We start from the raw sequence: 24,714 nt of genomic DNA on the forward strand, positions 1-24,714 counted from the left end.
TACTGGGCTTAGGACACAGGGAAGGTAACACAATATCCTCATTCAAGTGAAAGTCGGAAACCACCTTAGGAAGGAAGGATGGATTCGGACGAAGAACCACCTTATCCCTATGAACCACCAGATAGGGGGAACAACAGGACAACGCAGCCAGTTCCAACACCCTGCGTGCAGAAGTGATAGCCACCAAAAAGGCCACCTTCTGGGATAAGGTAAGCAAGGGAATCTCCCTAATATTTTCAAAGGGAAGTTTCTGGAGAACCGACCACACCAAATTAAGATCCCAGGACGGCAAGGGCACGCGCAACGGAGGAGCCAGGTGCTGCACCCCCTGGATGAAGTTCCGCACCAAAGAATGAGTAGCCAGTGGCCTCTGGAAGATCGCCAATACTGAAACCTGACCCTTGATAGTGCTCAAGGGCAGCTTCTGCTCAACCCCCCGTTGCAGGAAGGCCAATATCCGAGCCACCGAGTAAGAACGTGGAGGAACCCCGAGGGACTCACATCACGCAATATAAGACTTCCATGTGCGATGATAGATCTTTCTGGAAGTCGCTTTCCTCACTTTAATCAGAGTAGGAATAACTGAAACAGACAAACCCCTGTCCTTCAGCACCTGGCTCTCAACAGCCAAGCCGTCAAAGCCAGCGATCGTAAAGCAGGATGGAAGATCGGTCCTTGAGGCAGCAGATCCTCCCTGAGAGGAAGTCGCCAAGGAGCGTCCGCGACCAGCATGACCAAGTCGGCGTACCAGGCCCGACGAGGCCAGTCCGGAGCCACAAGGATGACTGGAATTCCCTCTGTCTCTATCCTGCGAAGAAGTTTCGGCAGCAACTTGAGGAGGAAAGGCATACAGCAGCTGATACTGCCCCCACAGAGCAACCAGCACGTCTGCGGCGTCCGCCCGAGGATCGCGGGAGCGGGCTGCAAACCTCTGCACCTTCCTGTTGAGCCGAGATGCCAACAGATCCACGTCCGGGGTGCCCCAATGAAGGCACAACTGGTGAAACACCTCTGGATGAAGAGACCATTCCCCTTGATCCAAGGTCTGACGGCTGAGAAAGTCCACCTGCCAATTTTCCATGCCCGGAATGTGAATCGCAAAAATAGCCGGAACAAACCGTTCTGCCCAATGAAGAATGCCGGCCACTTCTATGGCCGCCAGAACACTCTTGGTGCCCCCCTGGTGATGGACATAAGCCACGGCCGTGGCATTGTGCGACTGAATCCGAACCGGGTAGCCCCGAAGATGCTCAATCCAGTGAACCAGGCAAAACCTGATCGTTCCAACACTCCCTGGTCCGCTCGCTTAGCCGGATCCGATTGTCCAGGGAATCGGGATTCCGGTTCCATTTGAGAAGAATCTCCTTTTGGAGAGTCCGCGTATGAAACTGAGCCTGCGGAGACTCCGTATCGAGGAGGAGGTCGTCCAGGTAGCCCAGGACCGATATGGCCCGCTGCTGCAACAGCACCAGAACTGGGGCCAAAACCTTTGTGAAAACCCGGGGAGCAGAAGCGAGACCAAAGGGTAACGCCACAATCTGATAATGGTCCTCTCCCACAGCAAAGCGCAGAAACCGCTGGTGTCCTGCGTAAATAGGAGCATGAACATAGGCATCCTTGATGTCTATGGACGCCAGAAAATCCCCCTGATGCAGGGAGGCCACCACTGTGCGAATGGACTCCACTCCTTGTTGCATCAAGTCCTGCACTGCCCCCAACAGAGCCGTTAGGCGATTCGGGGACAGTCGCATATTGGAAGGGAAGAACCGCACCGGTAGAAGCGATCGAAACTCGATCTTGTATCCCGACCGTATGACCTCGCGAACCCATTTGTCTTGAATCCTGGAGAGCCACGGGTCCGGGAACCGGCGAAGACACCCCCCCCCACCCCTGATATGGGTGGGGGCGCACCTTCAGGCTGAAGCGGTCTTATCCTCAGGTCTGGAAGGACCGTATTTTTTCTTACCAGACCAGGGTCTCTTGAAACCCCCCGGTGGGGGCTTTGCCTTGTCGCCCGCCCCGGAAGAGCGAAAAAACTTCTTGTGAGCTGAAAAGGAAGGTCCCTGTCTGCGACGAGGTTCCTTACCCTTATTAGCCTGTGGTAGAAAGGTGCTCTTGCCCCCAGTGAGATCCTTGATAATCTCATCCAAGGTAGCACCAAACAGGCGATCCCCCTGAAAAGGGAGATCAGTCAAGGCTTTTTTGGAAGCCTGATCCACCGACCAGCACTTCAACCATAGCATCCGCCGGAAGACCACCGCCGAGATCGACACACGCCCCAGCAATGGAGCAGCGTCCAGTGCGGCGTCACAAACAAACTGTAGCCCCTGCACCATTTGCTCCAGCAACTCCGGCACGGCAGGGGGGAGACTTCTCCCCTCCAGATCATGGCTTAACAGCTTGGCCCATTCCGTCAACGTCTGTGAAACCAGAGCAATGGTAGGAAACCGGCGGATCCACCGAAGGTGGCACCGTTCATTTTTTTAAGGAGGGACTCTTCAAACGGGTAGCGCCTAGCAATCCATTTGGGCATCCCTGGGGATCGTTTTGGAAGGACCCACTCCTTCTTAATGATATCATCAAAGCATTTGGGAAAGGGAAACACCTTTGCCACCCTGGAGAGCTTGCGAGTGCCAAAGGCAACTTCCGTATGAGCTGCATCCGCAGGTGCAACCTCCAGTTTTAGGGTCTCCCGGACAGACACAATCAGTGCGTCCACTAGTGCCTTGTCTTGCGCTATGGCGGAGGCAGAGAGGTCATCCTCACTATCAGAGGAGACGGGGCGCGAGACAGCAGCCCCAGAGGAGGAACCCGCAGCAGCAGCGACTGGCGCAGGATCAGAATCTGAGGCATCAGACAAGACAGGGGTAGGCGGGGGTCGCTTTTTAGCCCCCCGTCCCTGACAGGCCACCTCCACCCGGGACACAAATGACTCCAGGACCACAGAAAGCGCATCAATGGTGAGCGGAGAATCGGAGGGCCCTGCGGCCACCTCAAGGGGATCAGGAGGGGACACATGTGCAGCAGGGTCCATGGCAACACCAGGGGAACCCGTCTGCAAAGTATGACAAAATTGAAAAAATAAAAAAACGTTTTTTTTTTTTTTTTAAATGTCACCCAGCGCTACAGCGCCCCTCAATGAGACAGCGTGCCTCAAGACCCCCGCAGAGGGAGAGAGAGAGACCCCAAAAAGGCTCACCACACGATGCACCAGAGTTTAAAAGGACTGCTCTCAGCGTTGTCTACATGACAAGGAAGTCCTGTGGAGCGATCTTGCTGAGTCTAGGGAGGGGCTCCGCCCCCTTCACACGCCCTCAGTAACTCCCATAGCTGCCCAGCTCTGCAAACAAAACGAGCTGGGTGTACCAAGATGGCCGCCCCCATGAGTCACTCCAAACAAATGGCAGCCCCGCGCGCTGCGGTGGGAAGGGGGGTCCCCACATCTACTAACAGACGATCGATCGGCAGGTAGGCCCTGGGAAGCCAGGGAGGAAGCCCCCCGCACAACAGCCGTCCGCACTCGGGACCCCCCCGCCCCCTTAGCGGCTTGCATGAACGGCTAGCCACCCCACACACACACAAACACCCCCCCGTAGGGGGGGAAGGGAGGGGGGAGAAGGACACCACAGGGGGAGGGTGCACAGGGGAACAGAGGGGAACCCAGATTAGTGTGGGTCCGACCGTCCCAGGGAGGGGCCGGGTCCACCCCAGAGTCAGGCATGAGGAGCAGGGGGGAAGCATTTACTCACCATACCGGAACAGAGGGGGCGCCACTCCAGACAAAAACCCTCATCGCCCAGTGGGGGTGTCGGCCAAAGGAGACGCTGCGACTCGGCCGACCCAGCGCGGAGCTGGGTCTGCAAGCGCTCGTAGGCCGGCTGGGGTGACCACTGGATCTCCACATCCAGCCCGTCGCCCAGATCCAGCATAATTGCTTGAAGATCTCACAGGAACAACTGGAGAAAAAAGCTAACTAAAAAAAGATCTAAAAAAGCTTGCCAGGACCAGAGATCCCAGCAAGGAACTTAGGTCCTTACTCCTGACTAGGCAGAAAAAAACTGACATCCTGTGGCAGGGAGAGAGAGGATATACCCCCTGGGACTGCCCATGGGTGTGGCCAGAACTTTTTTCCTGCCTAGTGTCCTACTCCTGTAGGGGGCAGTATAACTCTACGGATATCAAGATATCAGTCCTGCGTCTGTCAATGAGCGACAGAGAAATTGGATTTTGCTCATGAAGCATCTCTTATTACTGAAAGGGAGTAGGGATATCTAAAAGTTACGAACTACAATGTCCCTACATTCTATATAATCCCCAAAATTCACAAGAACCCTTTGGAACCCCCCGGGAGACCAATTGTCTCCGCAGTGGGAGGACCCCTAGAAAGAGTAGGTAGATACCTAGACTCCTTAATTAAAAGAGCTATATGTGAGAGACATTGGTGATGTCCTTCACAAGATTAATGGACTAAGGTTTAATGGAGAGGTTATACTTGTAGGGATTGATGTTGAGTCCCTGTATACCTCAATACCCAATGAATGGGGTATCTTGGCGGTCTATCACTTCCTGGATAAAAAGTTCCCATTAAATGGGCCACAAAATGAATTTCTTGTTGAAATTCTTGAACTAGCGCTGTATAATAACTTCTTCCAATTTTTGGGGAACTACTATCAACAAATAAGAGGCACCGCGATGGGGGCTCCTTGGGCGCCCTCCTATGCCTGATTACATCTTGGCCTCTGGATGAAGGAGACGGTGTATGCCTCCTCTATGTACCTCAGCCACGCACGGATTTGGCTGAGGTACATAGATGATGTGTTCCTAGTATGGGACGGTACACCGTCTCAACTTGAGGCGTTCATGAAGGAACTTAACTACAATAGCAGAAATATCCATCTCACCTTCACAATAGACCGGGTACAAATCTCCTTTTTAGATCTCAATATCCGCCTGGAGAGTGGCACTCTTGTAACATCTACCTACAGGAAGAGTACAGCTGACAATACCCTCCTTAGAGCGGATAGCTCCCATCCGGATCCCCTTAAGAAGGGGATACCGGTGGGGTAGTTTATCAGATTGAAGCGGAACTGCTCGAAGTAAGGAGATTATTTAAAAGAGGCTAAAACATTGTATGCACGATTTAGAGAACGGGGGAACTCACATCGCACCCTCCATAGGGCCAAACGAAGAGCGGGACAAAAAACTAGGGAAGAATTGCTAACACCCAAGATTAAAACCAGAGATAGACCTGTAGCTTCCCCAAGATTGATCACCAAGTATGGGAACCAGTGGCAAGAGGTGAAGAAGGTACTAGAGTGCCATTGGCACATTTTACAAAAATCTGAGAGGTTAAAGAATATTGTTGGCCCAAAGCCCTTAATGGTTGCTAAAAGGGCCAGCAACCTCGGAGACCACCTTGTTCATTCAGAATTCCCCAAAAAAAAAGGCCCAGAGGAACTGGCTAACTGATCTGCCAAGGCTCAAGGGCATGTACCCTTGCTGACATTGCAATATATGCAAGTTTGTGGACAAATCTAATTCTTTTGTGGATTCCAGTGGTATAAAAATGTATGAAATAACATCTTTCATTAACTGTGGCACTTCACGCCTACTATACCCAATTGAATGTCCGTGTCAAACTGTACGTCAGAAAAACTAAAAGGCAACTTCGGGTAAGAATAGGGGAGCATCTCAAAAGTATCCGCCTAAAAGAGGAAACTCCCCTGGGATTACATTTTGCCGAAAAACACAACGGCAATCCGAAAGGATTAAAAGTAAAAGGATTCTGGGCACTAAATATATCTCCCAGAAGGGGAGATTATGATAAGGTGCTTTTGCGGGAAGAAAAAGCCTGGATTTTTAGGTTGCATACCTTATCTCCAGCAGGACTCAACACTGAGATGAGTCTCAAAATATTCTTGGAACCTTAGTGACTAATCCCTCTGTTCTGAGTCAGTCTGTCTCGTTTTAGGAATCTTCCTGAATTAAATAGCATAAATAATAATAAGGGTTCTCCCCCCCTCTTTCCCTCGTGATAGCCTTGTAAATTCTAGTTTGTACTAGGTACATTATGTAGGCCCCGATACTGGGACATGTTCCCAGTAACATGCTCCAATAAGTATACAATCTTTTTCAGGAGTAGTGACTTTTGTGGTCCTCCATAGGCCTGTAAGGGTGTCTACAGTTTCTCTGTGCCTCCTCTGTTTGTAACTTTTCCAACAATCATGGGCAAAATCTATGGATTGGTAAAAAAAGTGTAATTGAATTTATTCCATTGATTGTAATATTAATAGTCAATTTTCAGCACTATAGAACATGGGTATGCCCAAATGTATATTGTCTCACAATAGTTTGATAGGTCAGATGCCTTCTGCGTCTTAATAGGTTATATATATATTTTTTAATTACCAGCAAATGGTTGCCTTAAATTGTCTAAGTGTCTGCATCTTTATTTTTTAAACATCCTGTAATGTGTATTGTAATATCCTTGAGGCACCACTAGATGGCTCATGACATGATACCCGCAGGAGTTTTTGACCTGGAGCCTAACATGATTGATTGAACGCCAGGGTAAAAAAACGAAGACCAGCGGGCGTCATGACGTCCTGAAGAAGCATCCGTCACGCGCCATGTCCCGCTGACCAACCTGAACCCAGCCTTAGCCTTGCTTCCAACAGCGGAGACACACAGCAGAAACATACAGCATCATCCCAAGGAAACACTTCCGAGTTGCGGACTCAGAGTAGCGGCACGGCGGGCGTGTATCTGCACCCATAGAGTCACAGGGACCTGCCGAAGCAGGCGATCTGAGCAGCAATATAGCAAGCCATCACTTCACATCCATCTGGATATTAGAGATGAACAACAGGTACGGAACGGACCCTTGGCAACACGGATATGGATCGGTAAGACTGTTCTTTATTTATTTTCCCCAAAGGGGTATGCCTTTAATGCCTTTGAGGTTATCAGCTTACCAGTATAGAGACTCTCTCTGAATTGGATCATCCTAATGTATAGCCATTCGGTAACCTGTTGAATGCTTAACATCGCTCTGTCATACTCAGCCTGCATGTTTTGATCCTCCCAGCTACCCGCTCATCTACCCGATGCACTAACAACTATGAATGTGATTGACTGTTATGATTTCCGACTGATCTACTAAAGGGGATGATTCTCTAGCTCTTTACAGAGCTATACAGGGCCATCCATTGTTCTGTCACTGTAATTGACACCCCTCCAAGATAGTAGTTCTATTCCATCTTCTAAAGACTTGAGTCAAGTCAATAATCAAGGATCTAGACGTGTCCCCGGACAGCTTTTCATTCAATGGACGTCTACAGTGGTTGAGCCTTAAAGCTAACAGCCATCAATGTTTCAGCACTCATTTTGAGGTCCCCCACAGTGGGTCATAGTAGTCTATAGTTATTAAAGCATGCAAGCACCTATCCTTTGAGCAGGTTGAAGTAAACTACAGTCGGTGTCGACTGGTCACTCCTGCACATTGGATATTGTGCCTCTCTGGGTGTGGTTGGTGGCGTGTGGATTGTTCGGTACGGTGTGCCATCTGGACGCCCCTATGGGCCCTCAAGGTCTACATTGCATTCTATTCAGTATGCGATTTTTATTCCCATCTTTGCATTGGGAATGATTAAAGTTTTTGTCTTGAATTTTGCTACCGATAAAATTGATTTTGTACTTTAACCTGAGTTGAGCCTCACTTTAATGCAGCCCTTCTGAGGCGGTCTCTTCGACCCCCTCTACCTTTCCTTTTCACTGCTGTCTCCATAGGTTGCTGAGGCTCCCTGGCAAATTCCAGCCATTAGGTAAAGTTGGATGATACATCCCTCAGTTACACTATCTGAGGGAGAGTTATTCTCATACCGATTCCCCCCCCTTTTTTTCCCTGCTCTGTAATAGGACCAGCACAACCACTTCCTGGGCCAGGAGATAGTTCAAAGCATTCTGCAAATCTGACTGTCCTAGGGCAGATTTTGGTTGAATTGGGAGAAGAAAACATTGGGGGGGTAGAGTTTTGAACTATTTTGTTCCTCTTTAAACCAACAGGTCTAGGAACCCTGTGACCCAGAGAGAGGCAAGCTGTAACAGACATTCCCCCCCAACTCCTAGGGGTGAAGGCACCCCTTCATGAGGAAGCTGGCTTTAGTGAAGACTTGGTGGGCTTTGTGGGCCAATGCCTATGCCAAAAGGAAGGGCTTAACGCCTGGGTAGAACATTAAAGTACTTTGCGTTTTGAGGTGGTAGAAGTTACTGAGGAAGGGGATTTAAGCTTTCCACTGTGTGAGGAAAAAACTTTCCTCCTGCGACATCTCTTATGAATTTGTAAATGTACTTGACTTCAGAGATGCCTTTCTTCAAAGGGCATACGTGTTAAGCATATTTTACAGGAAGATCCAGCTAACTTATGGCTTTGAGCCATAAGTGCCATTTTGGAAATGTATGTAATTTGTTTTGGGTATATATATATATATATATATATATATATATATATATATATATATATATATATATATATATATATATATATATAGTAAGTAAAGAAGAAAGGTTATTGCTGAGTTAAGGCACAGTCCTTGAATACAGGAACGTGTTGGTTTTTCATTGTCTTAGTCCCTTTAGCTGCAGTTTGACAGACAGAAATCAGCAAGAACTGGGCCTGCAAGTGTAAAGAGAGCCTTTAAGACTCTCAAACTTCCTATATGCAGACTCTTTAAATTAAGGAACATCTTCAACTGATAAAATGACAGTGTTCTAGGGTATCTACACAAAAGACCAAACTAGATCAAGTACACAAAGTGTAGTTAGGCACCCAAACAGGCAGGGTTGGGTATGGCTCAACAGGTTTTACGGAGGTTGCAGAGTTCCAAATGCAGGATTGCATTTGATGTATTAGAAGACAGTGGGGTTGATTGAAGAGTCCAAATAGAAAATATTAAACTTGTTAAGCTAATAGTGATTTCCCTGTAAAGGAATAGAGGTCCTTCACCTTCGAATACCAGCAAAAACTAAGGACTCAGAGTGGGGTAGAGTTATGGGGGATGCCCATGAGGCGTGTCCTCAAATGCTTTGCCAGTGTCCAATTACCTGAACTAGCCTTTAACCAAGGGTTTATAAATATGCAGCCTGTGCTCTGCAGTGTACGATTAAGATGGGGAGTTTAATCTATTTTAAGGATGTCTAATTTTTCTATGTTCCTTCCTTCTTGTTTTTTTAAAGCTAAGGTCACTTTATAACAAAAAGGTACTTATCCTTTTCTCTTTTCCCCCGACCTAACCTACCCTCCACCTCAATAGATGTAGCACTGCATATAAACAAACAGCAGAGGTATGCAAGTTATACATTTGCAAATTGTGCCTGCATCTTACAGCTCCATAGACATCTACGGGAATGTCTCAGACTGTCTCCAGCCTCCAGACAAAGCTCTACTGGTCCAAGAGACACTAATGTGCCGACATTGGCAAGACAGTAATGACTTTCACTGCTGGATGTAAATGAAGAGCAGAGCCACAGCCATCAAATCATAGTATGTATCCATCTGTAGAGGTAGGTTTAGTTAGATCAGGGGAAAGGGGGCAAGAAGGATAAATTCACTTTGTTTTATAGTGCACTTATTCATTAAGCCGTTTCCTTACCTTTGTAATCGTTAATATCCATTTTAGCTTTAAAGAAAAACCTTTACTAGGAGGAATATGGACGCTGTTATTGCTGACCCCTTTTGGTTGCCCGTGATAGTCAGTGAAAACAAGTAGGCAACAAGTACAGTTACAGCAAAAATAAAAGGGAAAAAAAAAAATATTATATATATATATATATATATATATATATATATATATATATATATATATATATATATATATATTAAAAACGATACTGTTGGCTACATGGTCTCTCACACTTTGCGGTCACAAAATCTTGTCTCATATTAGAAGTATCTTGCACAAACCAATCTGATAACAAAGCCATGCGATTTACAAATATCTAGCATTTTAATATTTAAAAAGAGAAAAAAGAAATTGAATCACCTTTCTAGTTAATTTTAAAGATCATTTTTTGAAACATGGAAACATGTTAAATATATACCTACAACAGCATCGATCTGTGCATGTACAGTTTTTATATATTCAAAGAGGACAGTAATTCGGGTTGTTGGGACTAGTGTGCTTTAAAGTGACCCTGCCACCACGGTGTCCTATAGGGCATAGGGGTCGATGTAAAGAGCCCCAGCACTCAGTGAAGAAGACATTGTCCATCATACTTGCAGGTCTCAGAAAGCAGTGGCATCCACAGCTCTTGTTAAGAGCAATGAAAATTTAATTACTCGCCCCAGCCCCCACCTCCCTGGTCAGGTTAAGTAAATGTGTCTACTTTGACAGGGTGTTTTTTGCTGCAGGAGTTGATACGAGCAGATCCACCTCTGATGGGCTCTCGTTAAGTGAAGTCTACGACTGCCCTTCTTGCTCCCATGCCCTATTCATAGAAGCCATACGATTGGTTACCACAATGAAAAAAGGCTGCCTCATCCACTCTCAGAATGCTTTTCATTGTGGAAAGAGACAGTGTGGCTTCTTTGAACAGTGCACAGAAGCACAAAGAGCAGGCATAGTCGGCACTTGACTACTGCCTGTCACAGGAGCAGTCACTCTCGTAGCACCAGAAGTTCACTGCTGCAGGGGGGTATCTGGGGCAGCAGACCGAGGATTTCAATGTAAAATAGCAGTCACCAGCACACGGGACACATTTCATTCATGACAAGTACTGTCCCTGGCGCTGTTCAAAAGAAAAAAAAAAAAAAATCACCCAATTTCAGCTTTAAAGATGGTAGCACGGCTTTGAATTAAGTGTACGCCAACAGGTAGAATTACCATTTACTTGTATCTTTCTGGAGTCAGGTTAAATACTTTTACACCCTTCTTTGCTGCAAGTAAGGTTTTAATTTAATTTACGGCGTATATAGCAGTTGGGAAAGGCACAGGTAGAGATGATAATTTAGCCGAGTGGCCCAACTTGTTAAGCTGTACTAAAACTCACATAAGAAACAGTCATACTACTGCAACTGAAGAGACATCCATTAGACATACTATACACAAATAAAATAAATATGGATAAAATGCATTGTCTGAACCTGATAAAAGTGCTTTCAGGACCTATATAAAGAGAGAAACTGCAACCCCCTGTATGCTTGGCATATGTTATGATATTATATACCACACTAGTGTAGTAAAGCTTAGCAAAGTGACAACATGCTGCCAGTTACTGGAATGAATTCTGGAGATACAGGGGATTTGGAACTGCATCATCTCATAAAATTGTTAAAAATATATTTTGAAAATTAGTATTTCAGCAGCTTATAATAAAAAGGTTGTGATCATGCTACACTTTCAGTATCACTGGATCAACCCTAAGATTACAGTACAAAAAAAAAAGTTATTTTGCAGATGCTGCTCAGAGTTCACAGTCCTATAGGCTGAGGTTCACATTGCCTGTACCAAGTTTGCCACTGCTAAGGCTGTGTATCATAGCAATCATGTGTGAATGCTTGTTTAGCTCTTCCTGTTGGCTTTTCAGAATACCCTCTTTTTCCTCCAGACGTGCTTCTAACTGTGTTCTCTGAACTTCCAGCGAAGATACCTGTAAAGTAGACAAACACAGTCAAATTATTTTTGAATTGAACTAGTCCTCAAGCAGGGATATTTTTAGGTAGAAAACACTCCAGGTTAAAGTTTCTTTATACTCCCAGATTTTTTTTCTTTTTAGCAAACTGAATTTAATCTCCCTTCCAGACACTTTTGGGCTCCTTTCACACGGTTCCCCTCCATCGGCGGACTCCGTGCTGCACAGCGGGGGATCTATACACTGATCCCCGCTGAGCAGGCAAGTAACAGCTCCGCCTCCGCTCTGTGTGCGGAGATCGAGAGGTCAGAGCCCCGCTGCTCTCTATGGGGAATCGGATGAGAGCGGACCGCCTGTCCGATCCCATCCGATCCCCTGGATGGATGGAAAATAGGGTTTCCATCCGTCCGGATTTCACAGACAGGATCGGATGCGGATTGCAGCGGGTGTCCGCTGCTCCATAGGGATACATGGAGGATCCGATCAGATCCACCTAAAAAAACGGGACAGGCGGATCTGATCGGATCATTCGTGTGAAAGGACCCTTATAGATACCTACAGCTCAGGCGTGTTTCAGTCAGTTTACTCGTAATCAATTAAAGGTCACTCCATTTCACCTGGTCACAAATCTATGCTCAGCTACATGCACTAAGGGTATAATCACTCACATCTATACATGTCTACTGGGAGATCATCTCTTGTGACTAATACTAGCTGTGAACAGCAGATATTGGGGAAGTTCCTGAAGACCACTGGTCTTTTATACTAGAAGAAATCACAACATCCTCTTTAAACCATCCACAGAGAGTCACTTATTTATGGTGTAAATTGAACCAACCTAACTCCAAAATGTAAAACTGGAACTATGACAAGACTGAGTTTCCTAACCGGTGGTTTTATACACACGATCTGGCAGTTTTCTACAATTCAGCACTATTTGGAGGATTTTATGCAAAAGTTCATAGTTATTCCTCACCACACTGAAACATTGCCCTTCTTTCCCCTTCAAGATCTCTTTTACTTGCAGCCATTAAAGAAATATCTAGACAACGGGGCTGATTTAACAAAGGCAAATATACTGTGCACCTGATCCAGAGCTTAGTAAATGAGGAAAAAACTTCACTTTGCAAAGAAAACCCAATCACATGCTAGGAAAATAAAAAACAGCATTTTTGTTTGCACGTGATTGGATGATATAAACCAGCAGAGCTTCCCCTCAGATCGAGCAAATGCACAGTATTTGCCTTTAGTAAATAAAATCTCCCTGTAGCTCACCCATATCCCTGAATAAAAAATAAAAATCACTGTTATAAGCAATAGAAGTGTAAAAATGAAAAAAAATAAATAAAAAATTCTTATCTCAAGTGACTACAGGGCTGCCGTCATGGCCGCCTGGGCAGACTGAGACCCAGAGGGTCCAGCAGCTTCGAGGAGTAGGTCAGGAGGTGATACATGCTCCAGAGGCTCCATTTGCCACCAAGGGGGGGACTCCTGTCGTTCACACAGGAACAAAAATAAGTAAAAAAATAGAATTTGTAAGAACTTACTGTAAAATTATTTTCTCCGAATCCTGTGACAGTTGCCGCCCGTTCAGTCCGCCTTTACTAGTGGGTAATGGCGCCCTCTGCAGGAGCAAGCTAGGCAGTTTGAAATGTTAATAAAAAACTTTCTATACTTAGACACACCTCTAGGGGGCCATTATCCTGATCCATTTATCACTCTTCCTCAGTTTGTAGCAAGCAGTACCGGAAGGCAAAACCCCCAGATCCAAGGAACCAGAGGGGCGGGGGCATCACTGTCAGAGGACTCAGAAAATAATTTTACAGTACGTTCCTACGAAAATTCTATTTTCTCTTACGTCCTCTGACAGTCACCGCCCGTTCAGTCAGCCTTCACTAGTGGGATGTCCCAAAGCAGTGTGTGAGTGGTGGGAAGACGCAACCTACCGAAAAGGTAACGAATCAACCAGGCCAGAAAACAACTGAGCTCACAGGGCAACAAAGCTCAAAAACAGGAGCTAACCCAGAAAAAAAAAAAAAAAAAAAAAAAAAACCCCAGGAAGAGAGACAAAAACAAGTCTCTTCAACCGCCGCACTCAAAACCTTGCGGCCAAAGGAAGCATCCGAGGATGTCATTACTTCAAGTTTGTAAAATTTTGTGAAAAGCATGCACAGACGACCAGGTCGCCGCTTTGCACACCTGAGCCACAGAAGCCTGATGGCGAAAGCGCCCAAGAGGCACTGATGGCTCCAGTGGAATGTGCCTTTACTGGGAAAGGAGGAACCTGACCCTTGATTGAATAGGCTTGAACAATCGTCTGTTTGATCAATTTAGAAACGGTTGCCGCGGACGCAGCCAAAAACTTCCGTGGTCCCTCAGGAAGGACAAACAGGGAATCAGACGTCCCAAAAGACTCTGTGGCGGAAAGGTAAACCCGGATCGCCCGAACAACATCCAAGGAATGCGAGGCAAATTCCTTGGGATGCTTGGGCTTCGTACAAAGCGAAGGCAGAACAATATCCTCATTGAGGTGGAAAGCACCTTGGGGAGAAAAGATTGACTGGGTCGCAAGACCACTTAATCCCTATGAACAACCAGATAAGGTGATAGGCAAGACAGAGCCGCCAATTCAGATACTCTGCGAGCAGAGGTGATAACCACGAGAAAGGTAACTTTCTGGGACAACACAGGCAGAAGAAGGTCTCTGATGTTCTCAAAGGGTAGCCGTTGCAAAACGGACAAAACCAAATTCAGGTCCCAGGGAGGCAAGGGAGCCTTCCTTGGGGGAGCCCGATGCTGCACCCCTTGAATAAAGGTGCGAATCAAGGAAATCAGGCTCCAAAAGGACGTTGGGAAAAAAAGCCGACAACTGACCCTTGATCATGGTTAGCGCCAGGCGCCGACCCACACCTTCCTGCAAGAAGGCCAAAACCCTTGCCACTGAAAAGGAGCGGAAATGGAAACCATGCGACTCCAATCAAGCAATATACGCCTTCCAGGTGCGATAAGAGTTTTCTAGAGGTAGCTTTCCAAGCCTTCAATAAGGTAGGAACGACAGCATGCGGAAGACCTTTGTCCCTCAAGACTTGGCTTTCAACAGCCAGGCCGTCAAAGCCAGAGACCTCAAAACAGGATGGAAGATCGGCCCTTGAGACAAGTAGATCGTCTCTCAGTGGAAGCCGCCAGGGAGGCTCGACGACCATCTGCACAATGTTTGTGCACCAAGACTGGCGCGGCCAGTCCGGGGCCACCGGAATGATTTGAATCCGTTCCGACGCCAACCTGCGGAGGAACCTGGATAACAGCTGAATCGGAGGGAAAGCAGAAATCCGCCGATACTAGTGGCAAGGCACCACTAACGCGTCCGTGGCGTCCGCCAGAGGATTGCGGGTTCTGCCTACGAACCTTCCCACCTGTTTGTTGAGACGGGACGCGAACAGATCTACGTCCGGAGACCACCACCGGACACACAGGAGGCAAAACACCTCCGGAGGCAGGGACCATTCCCCCTGGTCCAGGGTCTGGCGACTCAGTCCGCCTGCCAGTTGTCCACACCCGAAATGTGGACTGCCGAAATCGCTGGAATTTGCGTCTTGGCCCAAGATAGGATCTCAGCCAATTCCCTGGCCGCTCGGGCACTCATGGTGCCCCCTTGGTGATTGATGTACGCCACAGCCGTGGCGTTGTCTGTACCCTAATCGGGCAACCCTGAAGCCGAGTTGACCAACGGAATAAGCACAGTTTGATTGCATGGAGCTCCAAAACGTTTATCGGCAAGGAAGGCTCCTCCACAGACCACGTCCCCTGGGCACCAAGCGTGCCCAGAACTCCACTCCAGCCCGCCAGGCTGGCATCCGTGGTGATCACCGTCCATAGCAGAGGCCGGAAGGACTTGCCTTGTGTCAGAGTTGGTGACAGGGGCCACCACAAAAGATACGATCTTGCGAGGTGGCTCAGAGAAATCCTCCTGCCCAACGACTGAGGTGACTGAGGCGTTCTGTCCCACCTGGCAAGAATCTCTGCTTGCGGTACTTCCTCGCCTTCCTCACAGAAGGGATCACGGATCCAGACAAACCTCTATCCCTCAGTACCTGGCATTCAATAGCAAAGCCATTAAAACCAGCGACTTTAAAGCAGGATGGTAGATTAGCCCTTGGGATAACTGGTCTTCTCTGAGAGGAAGCCCCCAAGGGACTATTACAGCCCCCAGGATGATTGGAAGATCCTCACAGGAACTGCAAAAGAAGCCTCAGCCGAGGATGATACTGGCCTTACCGTGGCTCTTGGACACCTGCAGCAATTGCCAGAGGAACCCATGATCTCGCCACAAACTTCTGTATCCTCATGTGGAGCCGAACCTGCTAAAACAGCTGCATGTAGGACTGTGCAAACAGAACTGTCTTGAAGGTGCATACCACCAGACTCAAAACCTGTATGCAAAATGGGAAAAGAGAACTATCTACGTGACCGCAGCCGGTGGATCACGGCCTGTGGTTCCTGAAGTTTGCTCAGAGGAAGGACCACCCTGGTCAGAATTAGAATCAGACCTACGCAAATCAATTCCCTGGACAGGAATGGGGGGGGGGGGATCTTAAGTAGTTCAGACATCACCTGAACCTTTGCAGGAATTAAATGCGCACAAGGAGACTCAGGACCTAAAAACCCTGAAAAGGACAAGCTTTGCCCCCCTTTCTGGGTACCCCCAAAAGAAACATTGCGTGAGTCTCCTTGACACTCACCAAAGAAGTCCACGGGGCCGGAAACCAGCAAAGATGTCCCCCCCCACCCCAATAATGGGTGAGGGCAGACCTTTATGCTGAAGGGGTCTTTTCTGCGTGTCCAGAGAAGCTAGCTCTAGGCTTACCAAACCAAGGTTGCTTAGAACCTCCCGGGGAAGATTTAAAAGATCTATTTCCCTTATTCTCTGTCCCAGAAGCACAACATTTTTTATGTGCTGAGAAGGAGGGCCCCCAACTGCGGCAAGGCTCCTTCCCTTTCCTTGACTGTGGCAGGAAAGTACTCTTCTCCCCCCCCCCCCCCCATACCCTAATAATGTCATTCAGGGTAGCCCCAAACAAGTGATCACCTTAAAAGGGCAGGTCAATGAGAGCTTTCTTAGAGGCTTGGTCTACAGACTAATTCTTAAGCTACAGCACACGCCTAATCACCTCTGCTGAAACAAAGTTTGGACAGCACAGGAGCTGTATCCAAAGCTGCATCACAAAACAAACTGCAGCCCATGGACCAACTGGTCCGCTAAATCAGCATAAGCAGCAGGGACCTGCTCATCCCCGAGGGCCCTGGCGCAAAAGCTTGGCCCATTTAGTTAGTGTCTTGAGACACCAGGGCTGAGGCAAAGACTGGCCGAAATGCAGAAGCAAACATAGTAAACATGCTGCATGCCACAGCCTCCGCTTTTTTGTCAGCCTGGTCCTTAAAGGATGGGGATTCCTCTACTGGGATCATGGTTGCTTTATTCAACCTGGAAACAGGAGTGTCCACCACTGGTGGACTAGTCCACTTTTTTTTTTTTAAAAGGGACTCCTCAAAAGGGTAACGTACAGCAAAACATTTGGGGACCACAAAGGGTAATTTTGGTTTTTCCCATTCCTTACAGGAAAACCTGTCAAAATAAGGCACATAAGGAAACACCTTTAGAGTACGATGCGACATATGCGTACAAAACAACAAAGCCACGTCCATGGCTACATCAGCTGCATCCTCCATCTTTAAAGTCTCACGCACTACAGTGATAAGTGAGTCTAGCAGCGACCATGGAGGAATCATCCTCACTTATGGATGGATCAGGGGGTGCGATATTAGGTCCCTCTGGACAAGCTGCGTCCATGGCGTCATCAGCCTCAGAATCAGATGAGACAGACTGAGCAGGGGAAGGCGGATGGACACTTCCTCCTGGGCCTTTGCCCACACGCCACTTCCATCAGAACACTAAGGACTGCAGGACCGCCATCAGTGGAACCATGGGAAGCTGGGGTTCAGGGGGACCTGCCACCTCCATGAGGGGGTCAGTGGGGGGAGTTGTGACCTTGAGGCTCCATAAGGAAAGGAAGACCTTGTAGTAAAAAACAATCTTTTGGTACCACTAAAGGATCCCCTCAAGGATCAGGGTACCTATCAGCAGAGAGATAACGGGGACCTCCAAAGACTCAGCCTACCGACCGCAGAAGTGCAGAGACTTCGAACCCAGCATCATCATGGACGTTACCCTATTCATATGTCCCGTGGCACAGTAAGAGGAAACTGAGGAGGAAGAGGAGGAGCTTTGGCATCCCCCCACGAAGCTTCAGTTGTCTCCAGGATCTCCCAGACCAAGGGAAAGCCCCCCGTGATGACATCCGGCTACAAACATGGCCACCAGCCAGACTAAGGGAAAATGGCCACCATCAGCTACAAACACTGAAGCATGCTGCCAGGATCTTTCCTGCACCCTCTGCAAGGAGAACCCCCAAAGGTAGGACACACGTTTAAGGGAGACTCCACATCGGTCTCTGCACTGGGATCCCCCTGCACTATATCCACACTGCAAACAGCAGGGCATGCACCTAGGGGTCTACTACACTGGGACCCCTCTAGACTACCAGTGCGGGGCACACACTATCCCAGTACCCTTACAGAGTGGGGATAGCGGGGTCTCTGCCCTGGATCCCCCACCAGACTCTAGGTCCAGACAGACAGAGGGGGGGAGGGGAGTGTGGGAAGCCCAGCTCAGTGACGGATTTAAGTATGGGAGGCGGGAACCTACAGGTAGGTCCGACCGTCCCTTGAGGTTACCCGCATCCTACCCAAAGAAAACCAACAAAAGAGGAGAGGGGACGACTCTACTTACCCTGCCATGGTGCGGGTAACGCTCCGGACAGAACTCCTCGCCACCGAAGTAGGGGAGCTATCGGCCAAGGGACCGCTGTGACTCAGACCCAAGCCTGGTCGTATGCTACCCTGCGAGATGTTTAACTCATGGGCCAGCCTCTGTCGCCCCTGACCTAGTGCATAGCTGTGGTCTGCGCGTGCTCGCTGGCTGGCTGGGCTGGGAGGGGACCACCTGATCTAGATTATCCAGCCCGGCAGTTGATTGTAGATCTCCCGAGAGAGATCCCAGTCGGGAGCCTAGGTCCTTATTCCTGACTAGACAGGTTAAAACTGATTACAAAAAGCAGAGGGGGGGTTATATACCAGCTGAGGACGGCCCATAGGCGTAGCCAGGTTTTTTTTTTTGTTCTGCCTAGTCCTTCTCCTGGAGGAGGCAATATAATCAACTAGTTATGATTTATGGAGCGCTGTGTCCGTCGATGAACGAAAGCGAAAATGTATTTAATTTCTTAATTTTCAAAAAAAAAAAAAAACGACAAAAAAAAAAAAAAAATGGATTTCTGTACTTACCGTAAAATCCTTTTCTCTGAAGTCCATAGACAGATGCAGCTCCATATCTTCTTAGACCACAGGGTTATGCTCCTCCCTTCAGGAATAGGACACTAGGGAGGAAAAAGCTTTACCACTCCTGTGGGGCTGTCCCTGCAGGCATAACCCCCCACATACTGATACAGCCTCTAGTTTCATTGCAAGCAGTGTTTAGAAGACAAAAACCCCATTCCACTCAGAGGGGCGGGTGCTGCGTCTGTCAATGGACTTCAGAGAAAAGGGTTTTACGGTAAGTACAAAAATCCAGTTCTCCATCGTCCATTGACAGATGCAGCTCCATATCTTCTTAGACCATAGGGACGTCCCAAAGCAGTATATGCATGAGGGGTGGGGAAAAAACGCAAATAAGAACATAATTCCTCAAAGGCTAAAATTAGCAAACCAGGTAAACATGGAGCTCAACCAGGAATAACTGGAGCTCACCTAGGAAAAAAGATATACCCTCAAAGAGAACAAAAAAGGTTCTCTTTCAAACAGTAGCCTGCAAAACCTTGCGGCCAAAAGAGGCATCAGAGGACGCCAACACATCTATGTAGAATTTTGTAAACTTATGCACAGACGACCAAGTTGCTGCCTTGCAAACTTGCATCACTGACGCCTGATGGCGAAAAGCCCAAGAGGCACTCCGCACCCTAGTAGAATGCGCCTTCACAGGGAAAGGAGGAACCTGAACCTTCAATGAATAAGCCTGAACAACCGTCTGCCTGATCCATCAGGATATGGTCGTAGCAGATTCAGCTAATCCTTTGCGAGGACCCTCGGTAAGGACAAAAAGAGCATTGGATTTTCTGAAAGACTCCGTAGTCGCCAGGCAAACCCTGATCGCCTGAACCCCATCCAAAGAATGCAAGGCAATTTCCTTGGGATGCTTGGGACAAAGTGAAGGCAGCACAATTGTTTACATAGTTACATAGTTAGTGAGGTTGAAAAAAGACATCAGTACATTCAGTTCAACCTATGATGTGTGTATGTTTGATGTTAACCCATGTATGTTGTGGTCTTTAAGGTGACTGTCTAATAATTTTTTGAAACTATCAATGCTCCCCGCTGATACCACTGCTTGTGGAAGAGAGTTCCACATCCCCACCGCTCTGACAGTAAAGAACCCCCTACGTATTTTAAGGTTAAACCGTTTTCTTCTAGTTTTAGTGAGTGGCCACGTGTCTTATTGTATCCCTTTTCTCTGAAAAGTTTGTTCCTTATGCTAGGGTCACCAGTACAGTATTTGTACATAGATATCATATCCCCTTTCAAGTGTCTCTTCTCCAGAGAGAATAAGTTCAATGCTTGCAGTCTTTCCTTATAGCTTAGATCCTCCATTCCCCTAATTTTTGTTGCTCTTCTCTGGACTCTCTCCAGTACCTGCACATCCTGAGGACCAGTGCCCAGAACTGGACAGCATACTCCAAGTGTGGCTGGACCAGAGTCTTGTAGAGTGGGAGAATTATCTCTTTATTTCTGGAGTGAATCCCCTTTTTAATACCTGCCAGTATTGGCTTTGCTTGCAGCGGCTTGGCATTGCATGCCACTGCCAAGCCTGTTGTCCACTAAGACCCCCAGGTCCTTTTCCCTCTTAGATTCACCCAGAGGTCCCCCCCCCTAGTGAGTAGCTTGTGTTCGTGTTTCTGATGCACAAACGAATTACTTTAAATTTTTCAGCATTAGACCTCATCTGCCATGTAGTTGCCCACCCCATTATTTTGTTCAGGTCTGCTTTTAAGGTTTCCACATCCTGTATAGAAGTTATTGCCCTGCTTAGCTTAGTATCATCTGCAAATATCGAGATTGTGCTAGATATCCCCTCCTCTAGATCAGTGTTTCTCAACTCCGGTCCTCAGGGCACACTAACAGGCCAGATTTTAAGTATTCCCTTGGGGAGATGCAGACTAAAATACTGCAATCACTGAGCAGCAAATGATATCACCTGTGATGTATTTCAGTTTTCTTGGAAACCTGCCCTGTTAGTGTGCCCTGAGGACTGGAGTTGAGAAACACTGCTCTAGATCATTTATGAATAAATTAAACAGGATTGGTCCCAGGACAGATCCTTGGGGGACCCCACTTTCTACACCTGCCCAATCCGAGTACTCCCCATTTATCACCACCCTCTGGACTCTCCCCTGGAGCCAGTGCTCTATCCAGGTACTCACCCTATGGTCCATACCTACGTACCTTAGTTTGTACAGTAAGCGTTTGTGGGAGAACTGTGTCAAATGCCTTTGCAAAGTCCAGACACACCACATCTACAGGCCTTCCTTTATCTAGATGGCAACTCACTTCATAGTAGAAGGTTAATAGATTGGTCTGGCAAGAACGATTTTTCATGAATCCATGCTGTTCACTACTGATACCGTTTTCATTACTAAAGTCTTGTATATAGTCCCTTAACATCCCCTCCAAAATCTTGCAGACTACAGATGTTAGGCTGACAGGTCTATAGTTACCCGGGATATATCTCGGCCTCTTTTTAAATACATCGGTACCACGTTGGCTTTTTTCCAATCAGCTGGCACCATTCCCATCTGTAGACTATCTGTAAAGATCAAGAATAAAGGTCTGGCTACCACCTGGCTGAGTTCTTTAGGAACCCTCGGGTGCAAGCCATTCAGTCCCGGTGATTTATTTATGTTAAGTTTCTCTAGTTTAGTTCTAAGTCTATCTTCTGTTAACCATGGGGGTACTTCTTGAGGTGTATTATTTAATTTAGCATTACAAGCTGGGTTAGTGTAGCCCCCCAGTTCTTTTGTGAGGACAAAAGAGTAGAAATTATTTAGCACTTTCGCCTTCTCTCTGTCCTCTGTGGCCAGAATCCCTTCATCAGTCTTTTATGGGGCCAATGTGTTCTGGTCTCGCTTTCTTACTATTTATGTACTTAAGAATTTCTTATGTTTTTTTTTTACGCTCTTCCGCTATATGTCTCTCGTGTTCTATTTTAGTCGCCTTGATTTCGCCTTTACATTTCTTATTGCACTCTTAATACTGTTGGAATGCTGCCAATGACCCCTCAGCCTTGTATTTTTTGAATGCCTTTTCTTTGGTATTAATATGCCTTTTTATGTTGGAGTTTAGCCCCAGGGTTTGCTTTTACTCTTTTAAACTTATTCCCCTTCGGAATGCACTGGCCAATCCCTTTTTTTAGTATGCACTTGAAGCACTCCCATTTTTCCTCCGTGTTCTTTTTTCCTAGGGTTCTATCGCATTTGATATTTTCTAGCAAAGAGAGCAGTTTAGGGAAGTTGGCTCTTTTGAAATTCAGTGTCCTTATATTACCCTTGTGTTTACTATTACTATGATTCATACTGAAACAAATTGACCTATGGTCACTGTTTTCTCAAGTTCCCCCATATTTCTATATCCGTGATTAGGTCTGTATTGTTGGTAATCAGTAGGTCAAGTACCGCATTCTTTGTCAGTGCGTTCACAATGTCAATGTCATTCAAATGAAAATCAGAAACCACCTTAAAAAGAAAAAATGGATTTTTGTAAAATCTTACCGTAAAATCCTTTTCTCTTAGCTCATTGACAGACGTAGTCCTCGGTGATACACCACCTTCGGGTTATGTTGCCTCCACAGGAGCAGGACTAGACAGGAAATTAAAAAGCTCTGGCCACACCCTAGGGGCAGTCCCAGAGGGTATATCCTCTCTCTCTCTGCCTCAGCAAATCAGTTATGTGAAAAAGCAGTCTTTAGAGATTTTAACCCAACCCAACTCAAAAACAGAGGGGCGGGGACTACGTCTGTCAATGAGCTAAGAGAAAAGGATTTTACGGTAAGATTTTACAAAAATCCATTTTTCTCTAGCGCTCATTGACAGACGTAGTCCTCGGTGATACACCACCTTCGGGACGTCCCAGAGCAGTATCACAAATGAGGGGTGGGAAAATGGAAATCAAATCCCAATCTAGAAGGCCCAACCGGTGCCAACTAGAAGTTTACAATGCTCATCCTAAATGATGAGACTCAACAAAAAAGAGAAAAAATTTTTTTTTTTTAAACAGAAAAAAACCCTCGAGGTAGACCACCGGTCTCCTCAAATTGCGGCCTGCAAAACCTTGCGGCCAAATGAGGCATCCGCCGATGCCGTCACATCAATTTTATAGAATTTTGTAAAAGGTATGTACCGACGACCAGGTGGCCGCCTTACATACCTGGACCACTGACGCCTGATGGCGAAAGGCCCAGGAAGTACTGAGCGCTCGAGTGGAGTGCGCCCTAACAGGGAACGGAGGACTCTGACCCTTAATAGAATAAGCCTGTACCACCGTTTGTCTAATCCATTTGGCAATGGTCGCGGCAGATGCAGGCAAACCCTTTCTGGGGCCATTCGTGATCACAAAAAGTTAATCCGTCTTACGGAATGATTCCGTAGCTTTCAAGTATACCCTGATTGCCCGAACCACATCTAAGGAATGCAACGCATGTTCCCGATGATGCTTGGGCTGAGGACACAAGGAAGGTAGTACAATATCTTCATTCAGATGAAAATCTGAAACCACCTTAGGAAGAAAAGATGGCTTAGGATGAAGTACTACCTTATCCCTATGAATCACTAGGTATGGGGACTGGCATGATAATGCAGCCAGTTCTGACACCCTGCGAGCAGAAGTAATAGCCACCAAGAAGGCCACCTTCTGGGATAAAGTAAGCAAGGGAATCTCCCTGATGTTTTCAAAGGGAGGTTTCTGTAGAACCGACAAAACCAAATTAAGATCCCAGGGCGGTAAGGGCGCGCGGACTGGAGGAGCCAGGTGCCGCACCCCCTGGATGAAATTCCGCACCAAGGACTTGGTAGCTAAAGGTTTCTGAAAGAAGATTGCTAATGCTGAAACTTGACCCTTGATGGTGCTCAAGGCTAGCTTCTGCTCAACCCCTTGTTGCAAAAAGGCCAATATTCGAGTCACCAAATAGGTACGTGGAGGAAATCCTGAAGATTCGCACCACGCAATATAAGTCTTCCATGTGTGATAATAGACCTTGCTGGAAGTCGCTTTCCTTGCTTTAATAAGGGTAGGAATGACTGAAGTAGACAAACCTCTGTCCTTCAGTACTTGGGTCTCAATGGCCAGGCCATTAAACCCAGCGACTGTAAAGCATGATGGTAAATTGGTCCTTGAGACCACAGACACTCCCTGAGACGAAGTTCCCACGGAACGTCTGCGACTAGCATGTCCAAGTCGGCCAGGCCTAGAATTTCTAGGACCACTGGCGCTGATATAATCTGAACCAGGCGTCCCTAGAGGTATCTGGCCCCGACCATCCGAGAAAGTCTGGTCGTTTTCTGTTCCCACACATTTATCAGATACCTGATTGTTATCAGGAAGGGTGATCTTTTCTGGTTGAACCTCAGGGACCGAAGTCACCCGACTAGAGGCTACTTGGCCTATCTGGTCAACCAGATCCGATTCCTGTGAGGTATAGGGACTAATCTTAGGAAAAGGTAAAGTAAAAGATCTATTCAGGGAACGGTAACTACCGCTTCCTGTAGTACTTAAATGTTGGAAGGGAAGAATCGCACCGGTAGTAGTGGTTGATGCTCGATCTAATGTCCTGAATACCGGTGAAAACGTCCCCCCACCCTGAAACCGGGTGGGGGCGCACCTTCAGGCTGTGTACTCCTTTGCTTCGGGTTTGGCTGGGTTGGTCCTCTG

General features: G+C 47.2%; 1 protein-coding gene across 1 annotated transcript in view; it reads right to left on the minus strand.

The window, feature by feature from the left end:
* Positions 1 to 10,932: 10,932 nt before the first annotated feature.
* Positions 10,933 to 24,714, minus strand: part of CIP2A (cellular inhibitor of PP2A) — a 172,627-nt gene continuing 158,845 nt past the window's right edge. The window contains exon 21 of the mRNA XM_082247297.1: positions 10,933 to 11,646. Coding sequence (XP_082103423.1) covers positions 11,476 to 11,646 — 171 coding nt within the window. The 3' untranslated portion in view covers positions 10,933 to 11,475. The remainder of the gene's footprint in view (positions 11,647 to 24,714) is intronic.

Source organism: Pelophylax lessonae, assembly GCF_965119305.1.
Source record: "Pelophylax lessonae genome assembly, chromosome: 2".
NCBI lineage: Eukaryota > Metazoa > Chordata > Amphibia > Anura > Ranidae > Pelophylax > Pelophylax lessonae.